Consider the following 23,177-nt stretch of genomic DNA (forward strand, 5'->3'; position numbering starts at 1 on the left):
TCCACAACCTAAAAAGTTACGGTCCAACACCTGCGAATATTGAAAGGAACCAAGATCTTTGGGATATAAACCTATGTTTCAAGTTTTGTCAGAAATTGTGACCTGCAGAGTGTCCACAAACCAATTGTGGACAGTTCAAACAAGGGCGACAAGCGTATAAAAATTTAAATATCAGATATATATCAATGACAATACCTTTAAAATATCATAGAGGTTTTTTTCGCCAATTGTACAAATAAATTTATGACTAATTTTTGTGGCTTTTCTATTTTAGGCCCTAACATGCATTTAAGTATTGAATTTCACTGGTAATCAATTTCTAATTTAAAACAAATGACCCTCAAAAATTAATCTAATATCCTAATTTACAAGAAATTAATTTGCTTTCTGAAACGAGAAATGTGACACCAAATTAGATTGTTGCAATTCTAATTAACTATATATGTAGGCCTTTGACTAAGGCAACCTAACAAGCTTCAAAAACTCCAAGGATGATTTCATTAGGGTTTTACATTCACAATACTGGTTCTATTTAAGAAATATCAAAATAATTCTTAGCTACCTTAATGATAAACTTTACCCCCCATCAAAACTACTTACTAGATAATTTCCTTTTCCTTACAATGGCACTATGAACTTTGTTCCTCTCATCTATTCCTATTGGTGTAGAAATACGTCTGCTAATACCAGCAGGAGCAGACTGACTTTTTTGTCTTTGACCCTGTTGCTTTCGATCAAAAGGAATTGACAAACTACGTTTTGAACTAACGGACATCCTTTTCAGAGATGCTTAATCCTGAAGAAATTACTTGTCCTCTCTAATGTGCCTTATCGTGGGCAACTCCTAGTATAAATTATACCAAAGATAACCTATTCTCTTTAGTGTGATATGTTTACTTATCAATGTAGAAGTCCAGGTTATAATTAGATATTAAAACATCTCTCCATTAAACAAACATCATGACGTTGTTGACTGATAAACAAAGATTGCAATTAGTCCCCACGATTGGACAAACTGCCGTTTAACAACACCACACTGCACTTATATGTACATGTATATTATAATATATAATAATATTCATGCATCACAATGTCATATATACAAACATCAAACAGAACCCTTCTAAACTACTTCTCTTGATCAGAACCTTCTGAATGCATTCAAATTAATTGTTCGCAAACTTTTTTAACCCCCCAAAAAAATCTGAAAATGGATACCTTGGCCTATCACACCTGTCTCAAATACCTTTCTTGCATACCAAAACATCTGTTTTTCTTGACAACATCATGCACCATCCAGACTATAACAATATTTATTGTAACAACATATCAAGGTGTACCTTTATAAAACTGGTGCTGTTATACTTTTTTTGTAAAATATGCAAACAATGGATGTGTCGTATCACACATTTTAATAATATGTTATCTCGTTTCAAATATTTCTTTGTTTATTTCTGCCAAAAACAATCAAAAGAAAATCTGTTTTTCTATTTGTTAAAAATACTGATACATACATGTAAGTTTGATAGCTAGCCGGTCAATCTTGATAATGCAAGGAAACTTTGCAATTTAAATTCATTTTTCAGTCTTTGACAAGCTAGAAATATTTCCATTGTTATCAAACAACTTGGTATAGCATCCTAATTCTGAACCTTCAATGCATAAAACAAGGAACAAATTTGGTTATTACATTATTTTCAAAGCCTCTTTACTTCAGCTAGTTTTCTTACCTCTCAGGGATGATGCCTTTGTCACTTGTCCCCATCTTGACGACAGACGGCCACTTGACTTACTGCTGGGAGTAGGTGTAACAGATTTGGGTTTTTTCTTGGATGTGATTTTATCACTGATTTTCAACAATTTCATCGCTGTTAACATTTTTTATCAAATATTTTGCACTAATAACAAAAGACCTTTTTTACAAAATTATTCCAAAAATAAAAGAACTTGTCCAATATAAAAAATATTAAATGTTATTTAGAAAATTCTTTATAGATAAAAATGGAAGATATATATGATAATATAATTGAATTCCTGATCTTCAGAAGGCGCTTATTAAAAAGATAATGATCCACCATAAAGATAAAGACCTAATATATCAATTCCACACAGTTAAACAAAGATGACACTAAAATTGTTCAAACAAACAGTAAAATTATAAGTGATATCCAAACAGATACTGATCATATAATAAGAATTATCCCAAACTCAAGGATACACTTTTTCAAAATGACTTGCGGCTAAAATGTTTCTTGTAAAGAAAAATCTAATAATGTACAGTGTGTGTACATCTGTGTTGACAAAAGAGAACGTATATTCAAAGTTTATTTCTGGGAGGACAAAGAGTGTAGCATGTTCAATAGTTATTTAATGCAATTTATATTAGTTATGATATTCACTGAATAATATTGGTATCCCAATACGTACATGTGTTCCACTGTTAGTACTAAACCATGAAAAGCTGATTAAATTTAGAAGAATTCATTCATTGTACAAGATCACCTTTATGAAGTATAGTAACTTATTATTTCCAATAGCAAAGCCCTCGTTTTTTGTCAAAGGAGTACAACTTCAACTTAATAAAATCTCTATTTATTTGATTTGAGGTAAATAGTCTTCAGAAAAGAACACAACTGGCCATGCTCTAGAGAATAATCAATTCCATTCATGTAAGAAAGTTACCAAGGAAAACATGACGATTTTATAAGTTTCAAAATGAAACAACGATTGTACCAGGTAAGATAATATTACTTTTCAAGTATTGAAATGTACATTTACCTAATCTCTGAAATAAATGTTTTTATTTAAACATTACACACTTTTAAAATTAAATATTGTATTTTACTTATCATGAAGATAAAATTAGGTTCCTATTGGTAAATTCCATGCGATGGAAGACATTGATTCCCATAATTCAAAGTCACTACAATTTAACTACATGTAATTAAATTACAATGTCATGTAAGTATGTTCTTATTTTTATGTTTCCAAAAATTGAACAAATAAGATTTACTAAAAAAATTAGGATATGACTGAAAATATAAATGTTCTAATTTGAAGAATTTATCAGCCAGAACTTTACTATTTATTATAATTTTAGAATCACTTTAAATTTAAAAAAGTAAAAATCATGGAAAGGGTATACCAAGTAAAACATCTAATGAATTATGAATAAAATACATACGATAAAGTGATAGCATCCTCACAGACCCTTTAAACTTCCCCAACTTTGAAGACTTCAATTTCAAATCTTTACTTTCAGATGCAGACTTCCCACGAGCAGATGACTTCGCAGATTTAGGCATTTTGGTTTTGGAGGTACTTAAATTTTTTTCTAAAGACATCCTAGCATTTTCCCCAGTTTCTGGTAACACAGTTTTGTCTGGTGTTTTCCGTAATACAGAACTTTCTGGAGTTTTTGGTAATACAGTATTGTCTGCAGTTTTCGGTAACATTTTTAGCTAAATCTAAGTAAGAACAAACTACTCCAATGATGCTCTAAATGAAGTCTGACACAGAGATTGGTTTTCGAATAAAAATCAAAGTATATAACATAACACAATACTAGATTCCATGATCCAGTATATTAAATATAGATTTCTGTTAATCAAATCAACCCGATGTTGTGTGCCGATACAATTATAAACATTTCTATCAGGTTACTGTAGACTGTTGGTTTATCAAGTGGGCTCTCAAGTCCATAGGGAACCTTTACTACATCTTATCAAATGAACAAAGATTTAATACCAGAGCTTGAAACATGAATCAACAACACGTTTCTTATCAGATTGCTGGTAATTAAACCTAGTCGATCATAAGAAATCAATATCACAAAATTCCAAATATAAGATACTCTCACAAGACAAACAACATAAGACTATTTTTTTTAAAATTCTATTTAATGTAGATCTATAAATCTATCTGCGAAACTTTATCAAAAATAAATATAAGAAAGACATTCAGACGCCAAACCAGATGACATTAAAATGAAATAAAAATTCATAAATCATTTTAATTTTCATAAGTTTAGATGTATGTGCCTATTCTTTAATTTTACAGTTTATTTGATTTTAAAAAAGACAAACTCAAAGAATGAATTATGTATCCAGTATTTGATATAAATCAAAAATATAAAACTAATAATTTCAATTCAAGAAAGATGACTATTCTGAGAATGTAAGGATTAACTTGTACCCCTAATGATGTTACACAACAACCTCGATTTCTGAAAATGAAATGAACTCAATTCTATTGTGGGCATATTTCATGAATGTCTGTCTTTGTGAAATGCATGTCCATGTAGTAAGCTTATCTAGTTAAAATTTAATATGTGTTTGATTGACATGTATCTCAACCAATAAACAGCCATGGAATAAATAATCGTTTAATATATACCTTCACATATCAATTTCTTTTAGGCATGATCAACTCGGTACTTATAAAATACAAGGTCATGAACAGTAGTGCCTGATGAGCTTTTATACCTATGCCATATTTGGATTTACAAGGTATTGAGTTTTATATTCATGAAGAGAAGATAGATAAAGAACCTAAAAATCACTCTCTTACTTGGATCAAAATAAAAGAGATGAATTGGGTTTATTTGATTAGATATTCAGATTAGTGATGAGAATTATGAAGGTAAATAATAAATTCTTGTTTCAAAATCTGACAGTAAATGGAAGAACAACTCGGTGATTTGAGATCCAAAAATTCCAAATGAACAATACCACAATTTTTTTTTAAATATTACATCGAGAACTTTGTCCTGTATTGTGCACACAAGCTATAGCATTAAAATGTGCTCAGAGACATAACTCTTAAAAATGTGTTTGGAATTAAGGATAGAAAAATTTGACAGTGTTCTTTCTTAGTTAAAATCGGTTGGAAACTGTAGTCTTATAGCATTAAAGATACATTATGTAAGATTTAGATAAAGAGCTCATCGTTCTTGCTATAATAGTTTTCAAATGGATAATGCAAAATGAATAGAGTATATTGAAAATTTCATTCAAATTACTTTATTCTGCGCCAAGTTATCACTGTTTGTAGAATTGACAACAAGATGCGTGTATTGATTGTGTATCATCGTAACTATGATACTGGTATATTCGAGGCTTAGCCTCTCTTCTCCATTTTTAAATTAAATCATTAAATGGCCCAACCGTTCTAATCTAGTTAAAATCTTGACTATCCGATGGCATCAAGAGTTGATTATGGTCTTGTTTTGTTAATAAATGTCTAATTAATAATTTATATAACATTTGATAAGGCCTAAAGAAGAGAGAGAGAGAAATGGGGTTTAACGTCCACTCGACACAAACTAGGTCATTTCGGGACTAACATATGGTTTAATTTTATTTACATAATTCGCTTGCGCGTAGGGGTCTTTAGCAGTGGGAGGAAACCGGAGGACCCGGAGAAAACCCACGAGGTTGGACAGGCGACCCTACTCCTTGCCACGTACAACCGGGGATTCGAAACCACGCCAGTCGACTCAATGACAGACTTTATGATACAGCGCGCGCACGCTAACCATTCAGCCATCCAACCCCCCAAAGGCCTAAAGAAAGACATGCAATAGGCAAATTTAGCTCTTGAATAATGTATCTTTAACAGGCCAATTATTGACAGAATGACAGACTGCATGAACACAGGTGATGACATAATATGCCACCAATGATAATGTGGGCATATAAAAATTGGTCAAGAACTTTGTTCTGTAGTGCGTTCTGGAACGTGTTCTTCCTTTAGACCAAGTGAATAAATCGGAAATAAATATGTCAAGAAATCTGATCTGCTGTGCAGACATGTGTCTCATTAGAATCAAGGAATTTTCCACTGTAATAATATGTAAATAAAACAAACTAGAGGTTGAATTTTTATTCTTGTTGATTAACAAATTACAAGCTATAAGCTTACACACAATGTTGTGTCTGTCTCTCAAGGGCAAAATTCTATGTCTGGTTCTGTGCACTTAATGCCCTGTAAATCCCATTTTCAAACAATATTTAGACAAATGATCAATTTTAATATGTATAAGCCCCAACTAGAAGCTCACTTCATCAGGCATTTAATGTTTTGTTTTATTTTCTTCAGCAAATATTACCATTAATTTTTTAACAAGCGAAAAAGTTCACAACATTGATCCTGTATTTTTAAGAAGCTAAGGTCTTGATAGGTTGATAGGTCAAGGTATAAATAAAATTGCATCCAAGTTATCCAGCTTTTACGCGTTTTGTTTGGGTGACGTTTTTCAAATGCCTCAGGTCAATATTTGAGTTGAAACCTCATGACAAGGTCCCAGGCGATATAATATTAATAATACAACCATGTCATTTCACAGATAGGGCAGTTATTTAGAAGAATTATAAATTACTGTCTGTAGTAAACTGAGCAAACACTATCACATTTTACTTTAAAACACTGATTATCGTCATATGTATTCAATTTCCTAAATACAATAAATCATATAATCCTACCCGAGATGTGTGCTAAATAATAAGGCAAAATACAGTAGGCTTACTGGTTTGCGAATTACTAGAAAACTCGAAAAGATGGAGATTGGAGAGTCACCTGCCTAAGTGTAAAACGTCAGTTGACTCAACTTAAAGATAACATTTTCCATAACAGTATAAAATTAACTTATTTTCCCGGCGGTACAGCTACAGAACATAATGAGACAGAATGGTGAAATTTAAAGGGCTCCAATCGTAGCTAAAAACAAACATCAGAATTATACATATATTATCATATTCATATGCCCATTTCTATACATTTTGATGTTTAAGTTGCATTTATTTCTGAGTATGCTTACCATACCAGTAATGTTCTTAATTTAGTTTAGAGAACTAATATTATTGGCAACGCGAACAGTTACCTGATTGAGAAATCTAGGACGGCCTGTTTTAGGCTAGTTCAGCTCTGAATGTAAGTCTCATTACACTCGCCCTGTACATTCGGGAAGCGTCCTATTGAATCCTTGGCGAAAAAATTTCGCTTTCCAGTAAATTTTACTGGGCATTTTATTACTGCTAAACGGTCGCATGTAAGTCCCTGTGAATGCCATTGATAGGGCAACGCACAAATTTACGAACTCGGTCATATAAGATGAAACAAAATTGGGATTTTTGAAAAAATTTGATTGTAAATTTTTGTAATTGGAATAGGCAAAGCAATAAATGACTGAAGATTCTCAACTTTTCAAAGATTTCAATTTTTTCCCCCAGGCTTACCTAAATTTCGTTTCATCTTATATTATATGGCCGAGTCGTAAATTTGTGTGTTGCCCCCGGTCAAATCGTTTAGAAGACGGGGACATATTTTTTAATAGTGTTCTGTGTCGCTCATACTGGTTCTAGCAAGGTAAGCAAGGTCTGATTTTCTCACTAAGATGTTCATTTACATTGTTCAGGCATTCACAGGGACTGACACAGGACCGTTTAGCAGTTCAGAGCTGAACTAGTTTTAGGCCATTTAGGGTTTTATTTATTTCATTCTTTCTATATTAATAATCAATTTGTCATAATATTATGACGTCAAAGTCTGCCCATTAATCAATTAAACAGGAACGTGGACTGATAAGTTATGACTTCTATTTGTTTACTTGTTAAAATTCATTGTAACCATTGTTATGAAATAAGATTAAGAAATGAATTAATAATTAATGATGAAAAGATCATCGTGTATACATTTATAAAACAGTTACCAGAAGATCTAGGTCGATCTTTCTTTGAAGCCTTGGAGTTAACTTTACTACTCATCTTCACAATATTTCTTTTTCACTTATAATAAGAAGCATAATAATATTATTAATCTTTTTTCTATTTCAGTCCCCCAAAACAACTACAAGGCGGCCATAATGCGTCCTAGCAACCAATCGGTAGTCGTGTAAAATTATCCCTGAAGATTATTAGAGTTGTTTCCCTTAGAGCACCTGTCGCAAATCGACATATGACTGCAGACCACCCAAGATTCCCCATTGACCTTAATGTTAATTCTCGTCTCTTAGACCGGCTCTAAGTTTTTAAAAAATTTCGTTGGGTAGAACTCTTTCTTCCACAGATGAAGCAATATGTGGTAACCTCTTGCTCTAAAATACGCATCGGGTTCATCATGGAAAACTCGAGATACACAAAATGGAAGTAGAGATAATTAAATATGCCATTTTCTTCCCTACAGACCAACTCATTTTTCCCTAATTATTGAAAATCTCGGCCAACACCAGGATCGAACACGGGACCTCCAGGTTAGCCAGCCAACATCTAACTCACTCAATGACCCTGGCTCCCTAGTATTTATGTATTGACAATTAGTCACAAAATAGATTAACATGTGGCCCTATTTTATGTTCGTGTCCCCTCCCCCGGCAACTGCCCAGTGTATCCCTAAGACGGCCCTAATACCCACCCACACTGTCAAGTCAGATCTTGAAAAGTTTGAAACATAATCTCCGAAACTTTGACTGTTTAAAGATTTCATTACCAGGGAAACAACTCAAAGATAAAGTAATTGCTCGACCCTGAATTCCGAAAAGTCCTGTCTTAGGTCTAGCCGAACAATCAGAGCAACTTTGAAAAAAAAAAGAGAAAAAAACACCACCTCTTATAAAAATCTGACCGGCTCAGAATTTAAAAAAAATGTTGGTTAACGCAAAGGACAGGGTTAGCGAGCTGTGAATTTATGAGACCATGTTATTCTAGACCAGTTTTTTGCGTAGATTCAGAATCTGGGTGGTGATCAGGCGTTTAGGGGGGGGGGACGTTTTCGATATATGGGGAGGTTCAATGTCTACAATTGGGGGAAATGTCATTATGTTGATATAAATAATGATCATGTTATATATTAATAAAACATAAATGTGAGGAATTAGCCAATGAAACGGTCTGTTATGGCGAGTTCTTGGCGTGCTCTGCACGGTACTGTGGGTAAACCCCTAGAAACGTCAACGCTGATTGATTAATCAATGTCTGACGACATAGGGTCAAAAGCGGCTCGTATGGTCCCTGACGTGACCTCCCAATACAACTGATCAGATCTTCATGTAGTGTAGGCCATCGAAAGTATAAAAACACGAAACGAAATATACATCTGTATTTTAATCAGATTGCTTTTTCGTTCAGTATCAATTTCATCATTCCAAATAATAATATTAAATTATAATGGCACTTTTCAAGAGATCTGGAAATGTTCTTAGTCTTCATAAGAAGATTCAAAATCAAAGTTCATAATATGAGCGGCCGAGATAGTTCATTCAGATTTTCCGGCGTGGTTTCCCCTTGTCACTGATGCAGGATGGAGGGCCTGACAAGGACAGCTGTCTAGTCATTCGGAAGAGACGAAAAACCGAGGTCCCGTGTACACATTGGCGTGCACGTAAAAGATCCCTTGGCAGTTGGAATTCGATATAAGAAGAGGGCGTAGCGCCGCTGGCCGGGCAAAATTTCCCTCATAGCACACTATATGGCGTATATAATGCCCGTCTTAATTAGCCCAGGTTAGGGGCAGAACAGTGGGGCGTTAAACCCCATTTCATTTCATTTACTTCTTGATGGCTAATCACATTGTAAATCTTCATTCCAGCCTTGTATCGGAGGGTTATCTTGATCGATCATTGGTTTTGCAGCCTGCCTCTATATTGTTTCAACATAATTGTTGCGTTTATTGTGCAGCAAAAGACTACTCAGGCAAGATGGTAATAAAAAAAAAGAAAGGTTTGTTATTTTTCATCACAATTAAAATTTCCCCAGAAAATCTTTTTTCCAGTGTCATCTACTGATGTAAGTCGCCTTTCGTCGTACATGGTACAAACAATGTTTTCTAAACCAATAATTACGTCATTAGGAACATCATTTATCTGTCCCAGTTCTTTAAAAATTGTTAGAAAGTTGGAAAAAGAAAGACAGATAGTCATTACCACTGAAAGCATGTAGGCCGAGATATTCTCGACACTTTCAATACTAATCTTGATTGAATCAAAAAATATATCAAGATTAGTATTGAAAGTGTCGAGAATATCTTAGAACTGACAACAAACCACGAGGACACCAAAATAGCTTACCTACTCCTCTTCGCATTGCAAATTAATGGAAGCGCTGAAACAGATTGTATTTTGCATTCTTGCTCGGGCGAAATAGACATCCCAATCATTCTCCTCACAATGATCTAAATATATACATTTTGATCGATAATGAGACGGGCAAAGGACGAAAAATATCGCGGAAGGCGATTTACATCAGTAGATGACGCTAGAAGAAAGATTTTCTGGGTGAAAAAATAACAGACCTTTCTTTATTACCACCTTGCCGTAGTGGTCTTTTGCTGCATGGCTGGAATGAAGATTTGCAATGTGAATTGGTATCTGAAGCATATCCAAAGGATATATGCGAGCTGCATATTATGAACTTTGATTTTGAATCTTCTGATGAAGACTAAGAATAAACTAATATCTAAACATGTCTCTGATTTACTGTGTTTTTTTAAAGTACATTTCCAGATCTCTTAAAAAGTACCAGCATATTATAATATATTGAATGACGAAATAGGTAATGAACGAAAAAGCTAACGAGAAACCACTTTTACTTTTAAATTCAATTTTGAACCGAATGATTTCTGTCCACAAAAACACATGTTACCCCCCCCCCCCCCTCCATCCCCGCGGACACCCACCCACCCGACGCCCACCCCCACACAATGGAAATATTATAAACATATTTAGAGATGTTTCATCAAGCTCTAGGAAATTCATCATTTAAATCGACGTGAACTCATTTCCTGCCAATTTTACCCCCCCCCCCCACTGCACGCACACCTGCAACCACCCACCCCACCTCGCCACAAATCAATACAGTTGTCCAGGGGCATCATATACACTGATTTAGAAATGGGCAGTCCTAGAAATTTATGTTTTATTAATAATTATATAACATGATCATGATCTATGTCAACATAATCACATTTCCCCCCAATTGTAAACATTGGACACCCCCCCCCCCCATATCTCGTAAACGCCCCCTCAAACGCCCGATCACCACCAGATTCGGAATCTACGCAAAAAGCTGGTCTAGAAAAACTTGGTCTCATAAATTCACAGCTCGGGTGGCGATTCCCCCCCCCCCTCTCCTTCAGCCACCGGACTACTATAGTGGCCGTAGTGATTTAAGTTTTTCCCAGAAATGCTATAGAAGCTTTGTATATCAACAACTTACTGTTTTATACTGCAGTATTATTTTGATGATGTTGTTTGCAAGTGTCGTGGATGCACAAATTTAATTTTTATGCACATAACCGTTTATGTTTTTTTGCAGCAAAGGTTCTCCTCCATCTTTTATGTAACGACCTTAAAACGTATTATCTTCACGTGGGAGGAAACCTGAGGGCCCGGAGAAAACCCAAGAGGTTGGAAAAACGACCCTACTCCTTGTCACGTACAAGCGGGGAATCGAAACCACGCCACTTGGATCAATGACATACCGTATGATCCAACGCGCACGCGTTAACCATCCCTCCCCGGCCTTGGACGAGCAGTTAAAAATGTTCAATAGATGATCTTAAAGTTACAGGACGAGTTATGAAGTTTACTGAAGAGATGGTTCGGAAGTCAGATTAATAAAGCATTACAGCAGTGTATCGTGGACGTGATTAGAGTGTCGTCATCAGAAATATTTTTTACGAATTCCTCCAATGTTTCTAAGGTCGTCATAGCTTGATATATTGATGTTACTGATATGTTCTTCAAAAGGCATTTTTGATTCGAAAACCACACGCAAAGGGTACTCTGCTAAAATAATAAATTAAAACTTATAATCAAATCAAATATATCAAATCGGTAAAAAGCTTCTAGTTAAATCTGAAAATACTTACTCGTCGTGCCAATATTTAGAAGTCCGAGTTTTAATTTTGTAGTCTTACTCCAACGACTCGCCATTACTCAGCGGGGCAAGACCTTATCTACTTGAATATTTACTATAGTAAATCGCAATTTTAACGAAGGCGTCTCATTCATGAATATCCGATGTACATAAACACAGCCGAAATAATACGCAATTTAAGTACATAATGGTCTCTTGTCAGACATTCTATTGTTGTAATGGAGATGGCTATTAAAGAACCATAAGCCTTCGATAAATAATAATACTTCGCCTGTATGTAGATTAAGAAAATGGTTCAACCAAATAACGTTTGGTTATCATCAATGATTTATGCACACAAAGGCCCTATAGATCTGAGAGGTCATCCATAACGTGTAATTATAATATTTCTAACTAAAATAATGATCCCGCACAACAATGCAAACCTACATTCTCCAATCAATCATGAATATTAAAGAAAAACTTTTAGATTGGCATATTTGTTTCAAAAGAATTGAAATTGAACTAAATAATTTTACGATCGGAAAAGATTAGATGGTCTCTTGGTGGAAGATGCTTTGTTAGTAGAGTCTGATTCTTCGATATTTTCATAACTTTGAGATTTTTTTTAGGCCCGTTTTCATCTGTTGTCGTTACTAATTTTATCTTTGGAAGCGATGGGCGTTTATCTCTAGTAAATACTAGTTGGTCTATTGGTGGAAGATGCTTCGATAGCAGAGTCTGATTATTCGATATTTCCATGGAAGTATTGTTAGCCTTTATAGTACTGGCTATGGTAGGTCTAGGAATCATCACCCTTTTGGAGGAACGTGGCATTGCTTGTGACTGTTGACCTAGCTGTTCAGTGGTACCTTGCGAGTAGGAAATTATTGGTTTTGGCGTTTTGGGGTTTATTTTGTTGGCATTTGGTTTGCATGCACGGAAGTGTTCTTAGAGGAGGCAACTTTACATATTTCCCTAAACTAGCTTCATAGCAAATAGCTTTTTCCACAATGGAAGCATCTTTAAAGGTGCATTTCACGATAAAAGATGACCCTAGTAGGCTACCGATATCCATCGTCTTCATTTCTTCAACGTTTTCTTATTGTTGTTTCTCGTATGGCTTTCTTCTTTATTGTGACTTTCACTTCCAGCAGTTGATCTTCAGGACTGACTCTCTTTCACTCTTTTGCCGAACCGATATCTAACCTACTTCTCATCATGAATAGACTGTTCTCTCTGGTTGCATTTCTTGTTTTTTTTTTTTTTGTGCAGTGTACAGTTTCTTGTAGAAATCAACCTCTTCATCGACCTTCTCAACACTACACTGTACATGCAAATACGGTTCATGCAATCATCCTTTTCATAATGTAGCTTGTCAATGTGTCTGAAATAGAAGAAAACCCAATTATTAAAAGAATAATTAACTAGTGGTCGCAAAATTGAGGTAAATTATCCATATTTATCACTAAATGTAATAAGAAAATTGTGAAGTAAAGGTTACAAAAATGGAGTGAATTATTTACATTTATCATTAAATATAACAAGGCAATATCCACACCAACTACATCGTGTATTTTGTTAAGTACTCGTTAAGTTATCTACTGCAATATTGAGTTCACCATTGACTGATGTTACAAAAACGACCGTTTTAGATCCCAACAAAAGGTATATAATTACAGTCGAATACCTCTATGTACAATTAAATATGAATTAAATGTTATGGGGACAATCCCGTTGATTTGTTTTCTGGATATCGCAACTATATATTGTATTTGAATGATACTCGACAACGCCAAAAGAGAAAGGATAGATAAATGAAAAGGTATCCCGGAACCCCTTACTGGCAATTCTTCAATAATTATACCTAACCAAAAATAAGAATATTACATATTTAGTATGTATGGCTACTCAAAAGATGATACAGACGCTCCCTAATTGCCCATTCTAATGTGGCTAATATAGACAATAGCCTACACTGTTCGTTTGTGTTTCTCGTGCATTAGATATGTTTCACACATTTAGGCCTACTGAGCTTGGACGGAATAAACTCAAAGTTGACCGGGGTCTTCAAATGCAATGACCATGTATGTATAATATTTTTAGTGTTAAAGTAGAACACACCTTTAGAGTTTATTAGAGATTTAGATGTTATGTTCCCTCCATCACTTGACCGAGATCCGCTCAAAGATGATGCACCAGATCCCGATTTAGGTTCACCTGATACAGATTCATATTTAATCCAATATGCTTCACCGGGAATTAGTTTTGGTAAATCTAAAAAAAGTAAGAAATATGTGTGGAAGAAGAGATATAGCCAAATAAGTTTCTTGTCAGACCCGTTATATGTTGCAAAGATTCCGACTAAAAAAAACCCTTAATCTGATTAAATTAGAAAGTAGAACAATAGATCTAATATAATCTTTCAAGCTGAAATCATCAACTTTTTAAAAATACGATGAGTTTGGCTCCTCTAAAACACACCAATAATCTTCATCATCTTCTCCTAGGGGTACCAAAGTTTGATTGCCATCTAATACACGTTTGTTAAAGTCGTGTAACAAATCAATACGTATACAAAACAAAACCATAATATATTTTATTATTTACCATATTTATATGCAAATAATGAATAATATTCTTACCTGGGATCCATTAAACAGATTTGTCGAATTAGACTAAACAGTTGTTGAAATGTGAAACTTTGCTAGAAATCTACAGAAATTAGTAGGAAGACGTCCTGTTAACTGTAAATACGCTAAAGGAATGGTGGAACAATAGATTTAACTATAGCTTGCATTATGAGTTCATAACGGTCAGATTTCTTTCACTGTTTCGGGATCCCGGTTTGAGGGTCCGAGATCCCGGGATTTCAGATTCATCTCATTTGTCTCGCATACAGGTGCGTCACTCAGCACAGTTTCTGATTTCCTCCAATTTTACCAGCCGATGTAATGAACACTCATTCATTTATATCTAAACGAAAATGGCATCTAACCGATTTTTAATCGTCTAGATCACGATCTAAAAAACATTTTGGTCGTCTTTAAATAATGAACATGATTGTTGGCATTCTGGCACATTGGGGGCTTTTAATTATTCCGATAATAGAATGTACTTCCTTCCCTTCTGTGTGATGGAGTCACGGTGACTAAGTGGGTAAAACGCCTGGAGGTCGCGGGATCGCTCCCAGTGTTGGCCGAGAAAGTTCATCGCGATTTACCGGCGTGGTTTCCTGTGTCTAGTCGTTCGGATGAGAAGAAAAACCAAGGTCCCGCGTACAAATCGGGGTGCACGTAAAAGATCCCTTTGCAAATGAAAATCGATATAAGAGTAGGCCGTAGCGCCGCTGTCAGGGCAAAATTTCCCTCACGGCACACTTGTATATTATGCCTGTCTTCATTAGCCCAATCGGAGCAGAACAATAGGACGTTAAAACCCCATTTCATTCCATTTTATTTGTGTGAAAATCGAGTATTACGAAGACGGTGGGACGAGATTGTGGGCTACTTATACACATACAGACTAATTAATTACGCTCATTACGATCAATTTATGATCAAATAAATTTTAAGAAACGCGCAAATTTTGTTTGAACATTGAAATTTTGCATGCAGCCAACTGATTTAGGAGGCAGAGTAGGAGACCATCATTAAATTTCACCATTTATAGTTCGCCTATCTATAGAAACTCTCTTTCTCTCTCTCGCGGATAGGTACACGTTTTTGGAATGCTACTTCAAGTTTGTGTATCTCAAAATTTCAGTGGTCAACCTCATACAAAATAATTTGGAGCAAAGACATAGCCATTTGTTGCTCTGACTTGTGAAAAGTTGGAGACGGGCAAACAAAGAGGCCCGAAATAAAATGGATGTCAACAGGGATATTTAATGGGGTCTGCATCCGTTTCTGTTGAATTATAAATGGAATTGTCCCCCCTTGGTCACACCACCTCTCAAATTAACTCTGAAAGTCATGCAAGTGTTTGGATGTTAATAAAAATTGGAACCAATTGTACCTATGTATGAATCACCGAATTTTAAGAAAATATATCAAAGAAAAATCCAAAGATCCACCCCTTTCTTTTGTTTTATCACGTTATGGATATCTTAATCGTTGATAGATTCCAACTCTCGGTGAGACTAACTCTCGGTAACAATTAATAGGCACTGTAGGCCTAAACATGTACAACAAAAATATTAACTCCTCACAAAAGTGATACCAGATGTTCTAGTGAGAATAGGGAATTAGTGGTACTTACGCCCTGCGAATTAAATATATTTAGACATTCCCGACGAAGTATGCACAGTACATGAAAATTATTCGTAACACAAATAGTTTTCTTAAACAGACCATCTCAGACAAATCTCATGATTTTCTCTTCTAATGGAGGACCCTTCGCCGCTATCCCAAGTTCAAAATTCCAACCATACCATTAGAAAATAAATCTTACTTACACAAAGCCTCCAATTTGGTCTTGCCAGCACTCGGCATTTTGAAACTATGAACATAGCAACGATCCACGTTGGTAGGACTATTGTTTCAGGTACATGTTCAGTTCAGTAAGTTGTTTGAACCAAAACGTATTATATATTATTATTATATGATATTTTATTTAAAGACACTTTTGATCTACTATTGTATATCAGACTTGGTTTACAAAGTTAACATATCTTATTGAACACGTCATATAGATAGGTCATAAAAGGCGAACATATTAAACACCCTTTCATTTTTAACGATCACTACCATAAACATATTCAAATACATACAAATATACACTATTATATACATTCAATAGACCAGAAGTTCATATTTATGGATCTTATGACACGGTGAGTTGTAAACCTATAAAATAAGGTAACCATATATCATGAAGAAATCGGCCCCTCTTTTCGAAAATTCCAAACATATTAATTATCAAATGGAGCCACGAAATCACAATAATCGCATTTACAAAGGTTTGATTCATTTAACACTATGTGTATAGCAGGGCCCGCGGAAGCAATTCTTGATTGGAGGTTGGGGGAGGGGGGCTACCATCCTAGGACTTTAGCCGAGGGTCCATGAGGTTGTGGACACTCTAGAAGACACAAAGTTTATACAATTTTAATGAAACTCTCAATGTATGTTTATAACCGAAAGATCTCAACATTTTTAGCTTGTGGACCCTCTAGATCTCACAGTTTTTGTTTGATTGTCAAAACCGTTCCAAAAAATATCACCGTTACACCATAATTACGGCTGAGTTCAAATTTCGTGAAAATCGGGCGGACACTACCCGACAAAATGACAGCTACCCTTAAAAGCATATAATACCCAGGTTGTGGGCCATCCAGAGGTTCGAATTTTCATCCAATTTTGATACCTCCCCAACGTCTGGGTTACTTTTGATAATGGCGCGTATCGGACGGTGACTCTCTGGATTATGACCCCCGACTGTACAAAATATCACGATTTTACCTTGTGGACCCTCTAGAGGTCACCATTTATATCTTATTTTAATTACCCAATCTGTCTTAGATACAACGGAAGTGAGATGGGGTTGAAATAAAGATCGACTGTTCAGTTAACTAATCTTGACCCTCGCAACTGGGAGTCTCCTTACCCAGGGATCAGTGAAGAGCATAACAGGGGTTTCTTCTGAAAGTCTACGTTCTAAGTCCTACTTCTATATTAAAATCAGACCTCGTTGTATCTAACGGCATAATTGCATGCATGCAATAAACAGAAGAAAAGAGTACTTGCCGTCCACCGGGCCTGTATAGGATTGATAGTTGATTGTCTGAGAATGTATGCAAACTAGCAGTGCTTTATGCCCCCGTCAGACCGGAGTAGCGTTCTTACTGCGCTACCATGACCGTACGGCGACCAGAAAATGTACAAGGTCGCTGGCAAATGTGAACACAACGCGCGAAAATGTCCCAAAAAATTGCAAACTTGAAAAAGCCGCGTTCTCACAGCTTTCCAGGTCAGAGAGCAGAACCTTGGCATTTGTTTTGAACATGCTCAAAACAAACGCCGTTACTCGCCGATCAGTTGCGACCACAGAGACCACAACGCGGTATCTGGCGTTTCCACCATGCTTATTGCGATCTTGACGCGCTCTTAGACCATCTTCCGTCGCCGTAGCAGCGCAGTAAGGACGCCACCCAGGTCTGACGGGGGTATTACCAAGAGCCCGTTATTTCCGGGGAAAGGTAACTTTTTGACGCCTATCGGCGGCCTAATTGTCTGAGATGACGACAACGGATTCCCACAAGATCAGCCGGCCTCGAAAATCAGCAAAAAGGCCATTAACGAATGTTTGACGGTAAGACGACACAGTCCAACGGAAGATAAAGTGTCCGAAAGTAGCAAATGTTGATTAATCTGCAATTTAATAATGACCACAATAATAAATAAAATAAGACACTTTTTTACGAATAACAACTTAAATTCTTAAACTTCGATCAAAATTCTCCAACTGCTTGGTGAAAAGGCAAAAGGGGGCGGCATTTCATCAATATATGCGCGGGGATGGCGGGGTGGGGGTGGGGGTAGGGGTGCAGAGGTTCCCGAGGGGTTCAGAGCTACCGGAATCTCCGATGCTTTAAAATAATTATTTTTTAGCAATTGCATTTAATCGAAATGACATGAAATGGGGTTTAACGTCCTACTTTTTTTGCACCGACTAAGCTAATGAAGGCGGGCTTTCACCATACAGTGTGTGCTAGAGGGAAATTTCATGGATGTTTCGTGTCTATCTGACTTATTTTATCTTAAAAGTTAACCTTTCAAAATATTCAACATGGTGCAAAATGTTGTTACATCCATTCGAATTATATCACTACTCGAATATTCGGCGAATATCAAGCAAATATTCGAAAACTTGCATAAAAATACGAGAACGCAGAACTTCAATTACATGTGCGTGTTATTTCAATACCACCCATAATATTATAAGCACGTGCAATTTTAGACATCTTAAAGATTCTTATTTAGAAAGTGTATACGACAAAATGAGAATGTTGACTGAAGAAAAACTGCTAAAAAATAAACGGTGAGGTGGGTGGAAGTAATCTGTCTAGCAACTGCCTTCTCGAGGATCTAAAGATGCCTAGCGGATCAAGTGTATACGACATTCGTACAGTCTCTGATTTTAGACCGTTTCTTCCGGTCCTAATCAACGATAAGAGCGTTTAAAAAAAAAAAAGAAAAATAAAGTGCTCCGAAAGTAAGGCAAATAGTAACCTAAAAGGAAAGGTATGTTATACATGAGTTCATAAAAAATTGAAAATATTACAGATAATTGAATTTTTGACATGCATGGACTCTTATAACCTGCATATCTTCATTCATTTTCATTCAATGCAACTAAACTTTTAAATAGGAGTATTTGCCAACTTCCTTTGCTATTAACGATTTATGGGATCGGTCGATAAAAATAGAAACAATCATCAAGGGCGGATAACTTAAAGGCGTGCCCCCCCCCCCCCCCCGTGGAGTAGAACGGAATGAGACCACTGTGGATATCGAGGATGAACTACCATGTAATCTACCCACCAAAACGCATTGTGTCTTTACCAAAGAAACGGAATCGAATGTGCCTCCTAATCGACATCGCGTCTCCTAAGGTTCTATGTGAGGCCAGCCTATCATTTAGCTCATCTTGCAGCAAATTTCACAGAAAACACTTGTCTGCGATATCACCCAAGGTAGAAGCGGGCGTTAAGCCTCAAGGAACGAACCAACGATAAGCCATGTAGGTATTACGCCGCTTTTTCAACGTTTCAGTTATCCATAATTATGCCAATGTTTTATGAAATCGTTTTAATTTTAGATATGGTAAGTAGAATATGAATATCTATACCATACATTCATGTTTGCCAATACTGTCGGCACTTTCGAGAAAAAGAAAACCCTGGTGGCTGGATAAAACTTAGCAAATTGAGCCACTTCTGGAAATCTATTTCCAGTTTACGCGATGATGCATGTGATGTTGATTGACTGACAGGTTTACTCCTGGACCAACTGTGGAAACTTGCAAGGGCCAATGAACCAACTTCTGAAGCCATGTATTATCTGTGATGATATATAGTGCAATTTCAGAGCAGCTTTTTATCCTGCTACTAAGAGCCGCTACTATTAAAATAGCTATTCCTGTTAGAAACTAGCCGCGATAGATCAAATTTATTAATGCCAAATATTCGATTATCAGACTAGTCCTCGAATATTCGATTACAGAAGTTCTCTGGTCCAATATTCGAATGCTCAGGAAGAACACTAGTTACATCATTAAAGTTTGTTGTGAAAAAACCCAAACAAGACCGTTTATATTCTTCTACTACACAGTATGTAAAACTAACATAAAAGATTTATGGAGCAATTCTTGCAATGTCCATTGACATTTATATATAGGGTAATTTATAGTATTAATACAATATACTGTTTAGTGTTTAAAAAGAACAAAAAGAACTGTTGTAAAGGTTAACGTAAAGGGACAATGACGAACAATGATGCTCAATTTTAAAAATGGTCCTTTAAAAAGTTGTAACGATGCCATAGAATCTTTCCCTATAGGGTTAATGGAGCCTGTAATTTGACGAGTATTATTATCTCTAGACAAGAGTTTTGATTAAATCACTCAATTGGTTCAATATCAACGTATAAATCATAAAATTAGAAAAGTTATACTCCATCACGCCATTAGTTTGACAGAAGTTAGTCACAATATCCACCAGTTTTCCGACTCAATGAATGTTTATCCCATTGTTTGACACGCGACAGATCGATACCTCGCGCCAGCTTGCGATCAAAACTATCGATTAGCGTCAATGAGTCTTCAGATGAACAAATAAGTGGCGGACTATTGCCCCCTAATGAGGGTGTAATTCCGACCTCACGACTGGCTGAGCGCCTTTTAGGCGACGTCATATTGAATTCCTAGTTTTACCTGTCTGCCATTAGTGTAGCAGCTGTCTCAAGATGGCGGATATACAAAGATCGAGCAATGCCACTAATCAGATTAGCGATTACTGATAGACTCGTGACTTTTGCCGACAAATTAATGCCTCTTTAAGTCACTTAGACCCAAACAAAAGATAAGATCCCAATCCTTCACGAATAACAGACTATCTTACAATCAAGGCACCAGCTTTATCTCGTGATGAATATAGCTTGAGGAGCCGCCCATTCGGGCACTAATATCTGGACATCATTTTTATTCTATAAGCGTATATCGTAATCGGGCAATTGCGATCTAGGTAGATGAGCAATTTGTGTTTTCTTTATTTGTCATGCAAAGTAATCTAACCAATTTTCTTATTATATCTCCCTTATCTCGGCTATTCTCTTCTTTCCACTCATCAGATTATATCGCGCGACTGACGCCTCGGTCTGCCATTAAAGATAAAAACTCCTAACAAGCAAAGATGATTGACCATTAATCCCAAATGATTCTTTGCTAAGGCGTTTAAGCTATTCCGTATTTAGCAAACAAAGAAAGCAGTCGTCTAATATTTAGCATTAATTAATTTGGATATATTTTTATGGTGTTCCCCGTAAGAGTGTAAAATAAAATTAGAGGTCATTAAATAGCATGCTCAAACTAAAGAGTGAAACATTACGCAGTTACAAAAGGTCGATGTAAATTACCACTCAGCCCTCCAGTGCCTTTCTCGGGATTGTAGGGATATTGTTGTTCGCATGAGAGTTTAACGTACGCTTCCACAGAATGTCTTATTTCTAGTATATTCAGCGCACGGGCAATGGTATTTCCTGCAGGGGGAAACTGTAGTGCCCGGGGTAAACCCAAGATGTTGAGAAGACACTCCTTTCGCCACGTCACGCACGTTCACACCTGGGATCGAAACCACGACCGCAAGCCAGAGGTGAACGGCCAGCTGGAGCTACCAGCGCAACCCTGGCCAGTAGTTCATAACCCCATCCCTAGCGTTGGAATTCGATCATTAACTCTATTATATGACGAGTGGGCGGGAAGGCATTTAACCAACCGTTGATAACCCTTTTAATGAATTAACATTCAAGTACAGTACATTTGTTTTTATATAGGATAAAGACAAGAACCATAAAACAACGATTAATGATCTAATAATTTTGAACTAAGTATGGAGACATTGAGCAAATAGTAATAAAATTGACATGCCAATTAATATTTGATTTTTCAGGAGTGTCTGATACTCCGGTGTGCTCAAGGTTGATTAGACCCACAAATTATGTATGCAATGGCGGACAATTGTTAATTAAAGTTTGCATTACATTGTCAACAACATTTCTTTTTAATTTTGAAATCTACCGCCAACAGAACACTGTGAGAAACATCAAGTAGTTCTCTTAATAAAGACCTATGATGATGTGTCATGTATGATTTGTCTGCTGTCTGTGTTTACCACTCCTAAATAGAAATAACGTTGGGATTATTACTGGTTACACCAGACGTGGTTATATTAAATTAGAGAACTGGCGACTTCTGCTAATTATTTCTAAACACGAAACGTCACGTCAATTCATTAAACGTCAAATTGATGAAAGGCAAGATGGCGGATAATTGAACAGTTCACCCACTCAAGGCAACTTGAATGTCATTTCAGTGGTATGAAATATTACGTATAAATGAAGACTGCATCGAAAATTACACTGTTAAATTATTAGTTTAACGTCTAGTCATATTTCTTGACATTATTGCATTGTTAACTACAGCAGTTATTTGGAGCCTGAATAATTCTTGTGATCTTTCATCCTATTTGTTCCCTGATTGCAATGACGCCCAGTAAACGTGGGAATTGGGAGGTAGTGTTAAATATCATTAGAAAGCTAAATGATAAAAGGTGATTATGTCATCGATGGTTCCTAGTCCAACAATCACACGCAACCAAACCAGAGACATAGAATCCAAATCGGAAGTTTAAAATAAAGAGATAATGGACGGCTTTGTCTGTTATGTTTTGTTTTATAACTTATCTGTTAATGGTGTTTGACATAATCTCATGATTAATATTATTATTCCAAACCTTTTCATATTTATGACAATATCATACTTTCATCACTGCTGAGTACTGAAGTAAGGGCTGACCTTAATTTCATAGGTCAGGTCTATGCCATAATCGTTAGATGATATCACTGCACACAGATTTGTTAGCGTTTAGTCTTTGAGCAGCATACCAAAAGTGATGATCCCGTGTGATAATGCCGCTAACCTCGATAATCATGTCCTTTAAAACTGCTTAAAGAAATCTGTGCTAGATAATTAAAGTAGCGATGCGCCATATGCATTTTTTTTTAGCTTAATCCACGCTAATATGTACTCAGATTATTTATTTAATACCTT

General features: G+C 35.9%; 1 protein-coding gene across 9 annotated transcripts in view; it reads right to left on the bottom strand.

Moving 5' to 3' along the window:
* The window catches only part of LOC126815495 (MYCBP-associated protein), a 45,646-nt gene extending 29,206 nt beyond the window's left edge, over positions 1-16,440 (bottom strand). Inside the window, exon 1 of one of the 9 annotated variants that reach the window (XM_050541174.2) lies at positions 16,306-16,440. In XM_050541174.2, coding sequence (XP_050397131.2) covers positions 16,306-16,342 — 37 coding nt within the window. In that variant the 5' untranslated portion in view covers positions 16,343-16,440. Of the gene's footprint in view, positions 1-600; positions 841-3,184; positions 3,321-7,708; positions 7,867-16,305 lie in introns of those variants that run through there. The other 8 variants (XM_050541172.2, XM_050541168.2, XM_050541171.2 and 5 more) reach the window with 8 other exon arrangements.
* Between the last annotated feature and the right edge of the window lie 6,737 nt (positions 16,441-23,177).

Source organism: Patella vulgata, chromosome 3, assembly GCF_932274485.2.
Source record: "Patella vulgata chromosome 3, xgPatVulg1.2, whole genome shotgun sequence".
NCBI lineage: Eukaryota > Metazoa > Mollusca > Gastropoda > Patellidae > Patella > Patella vulgata.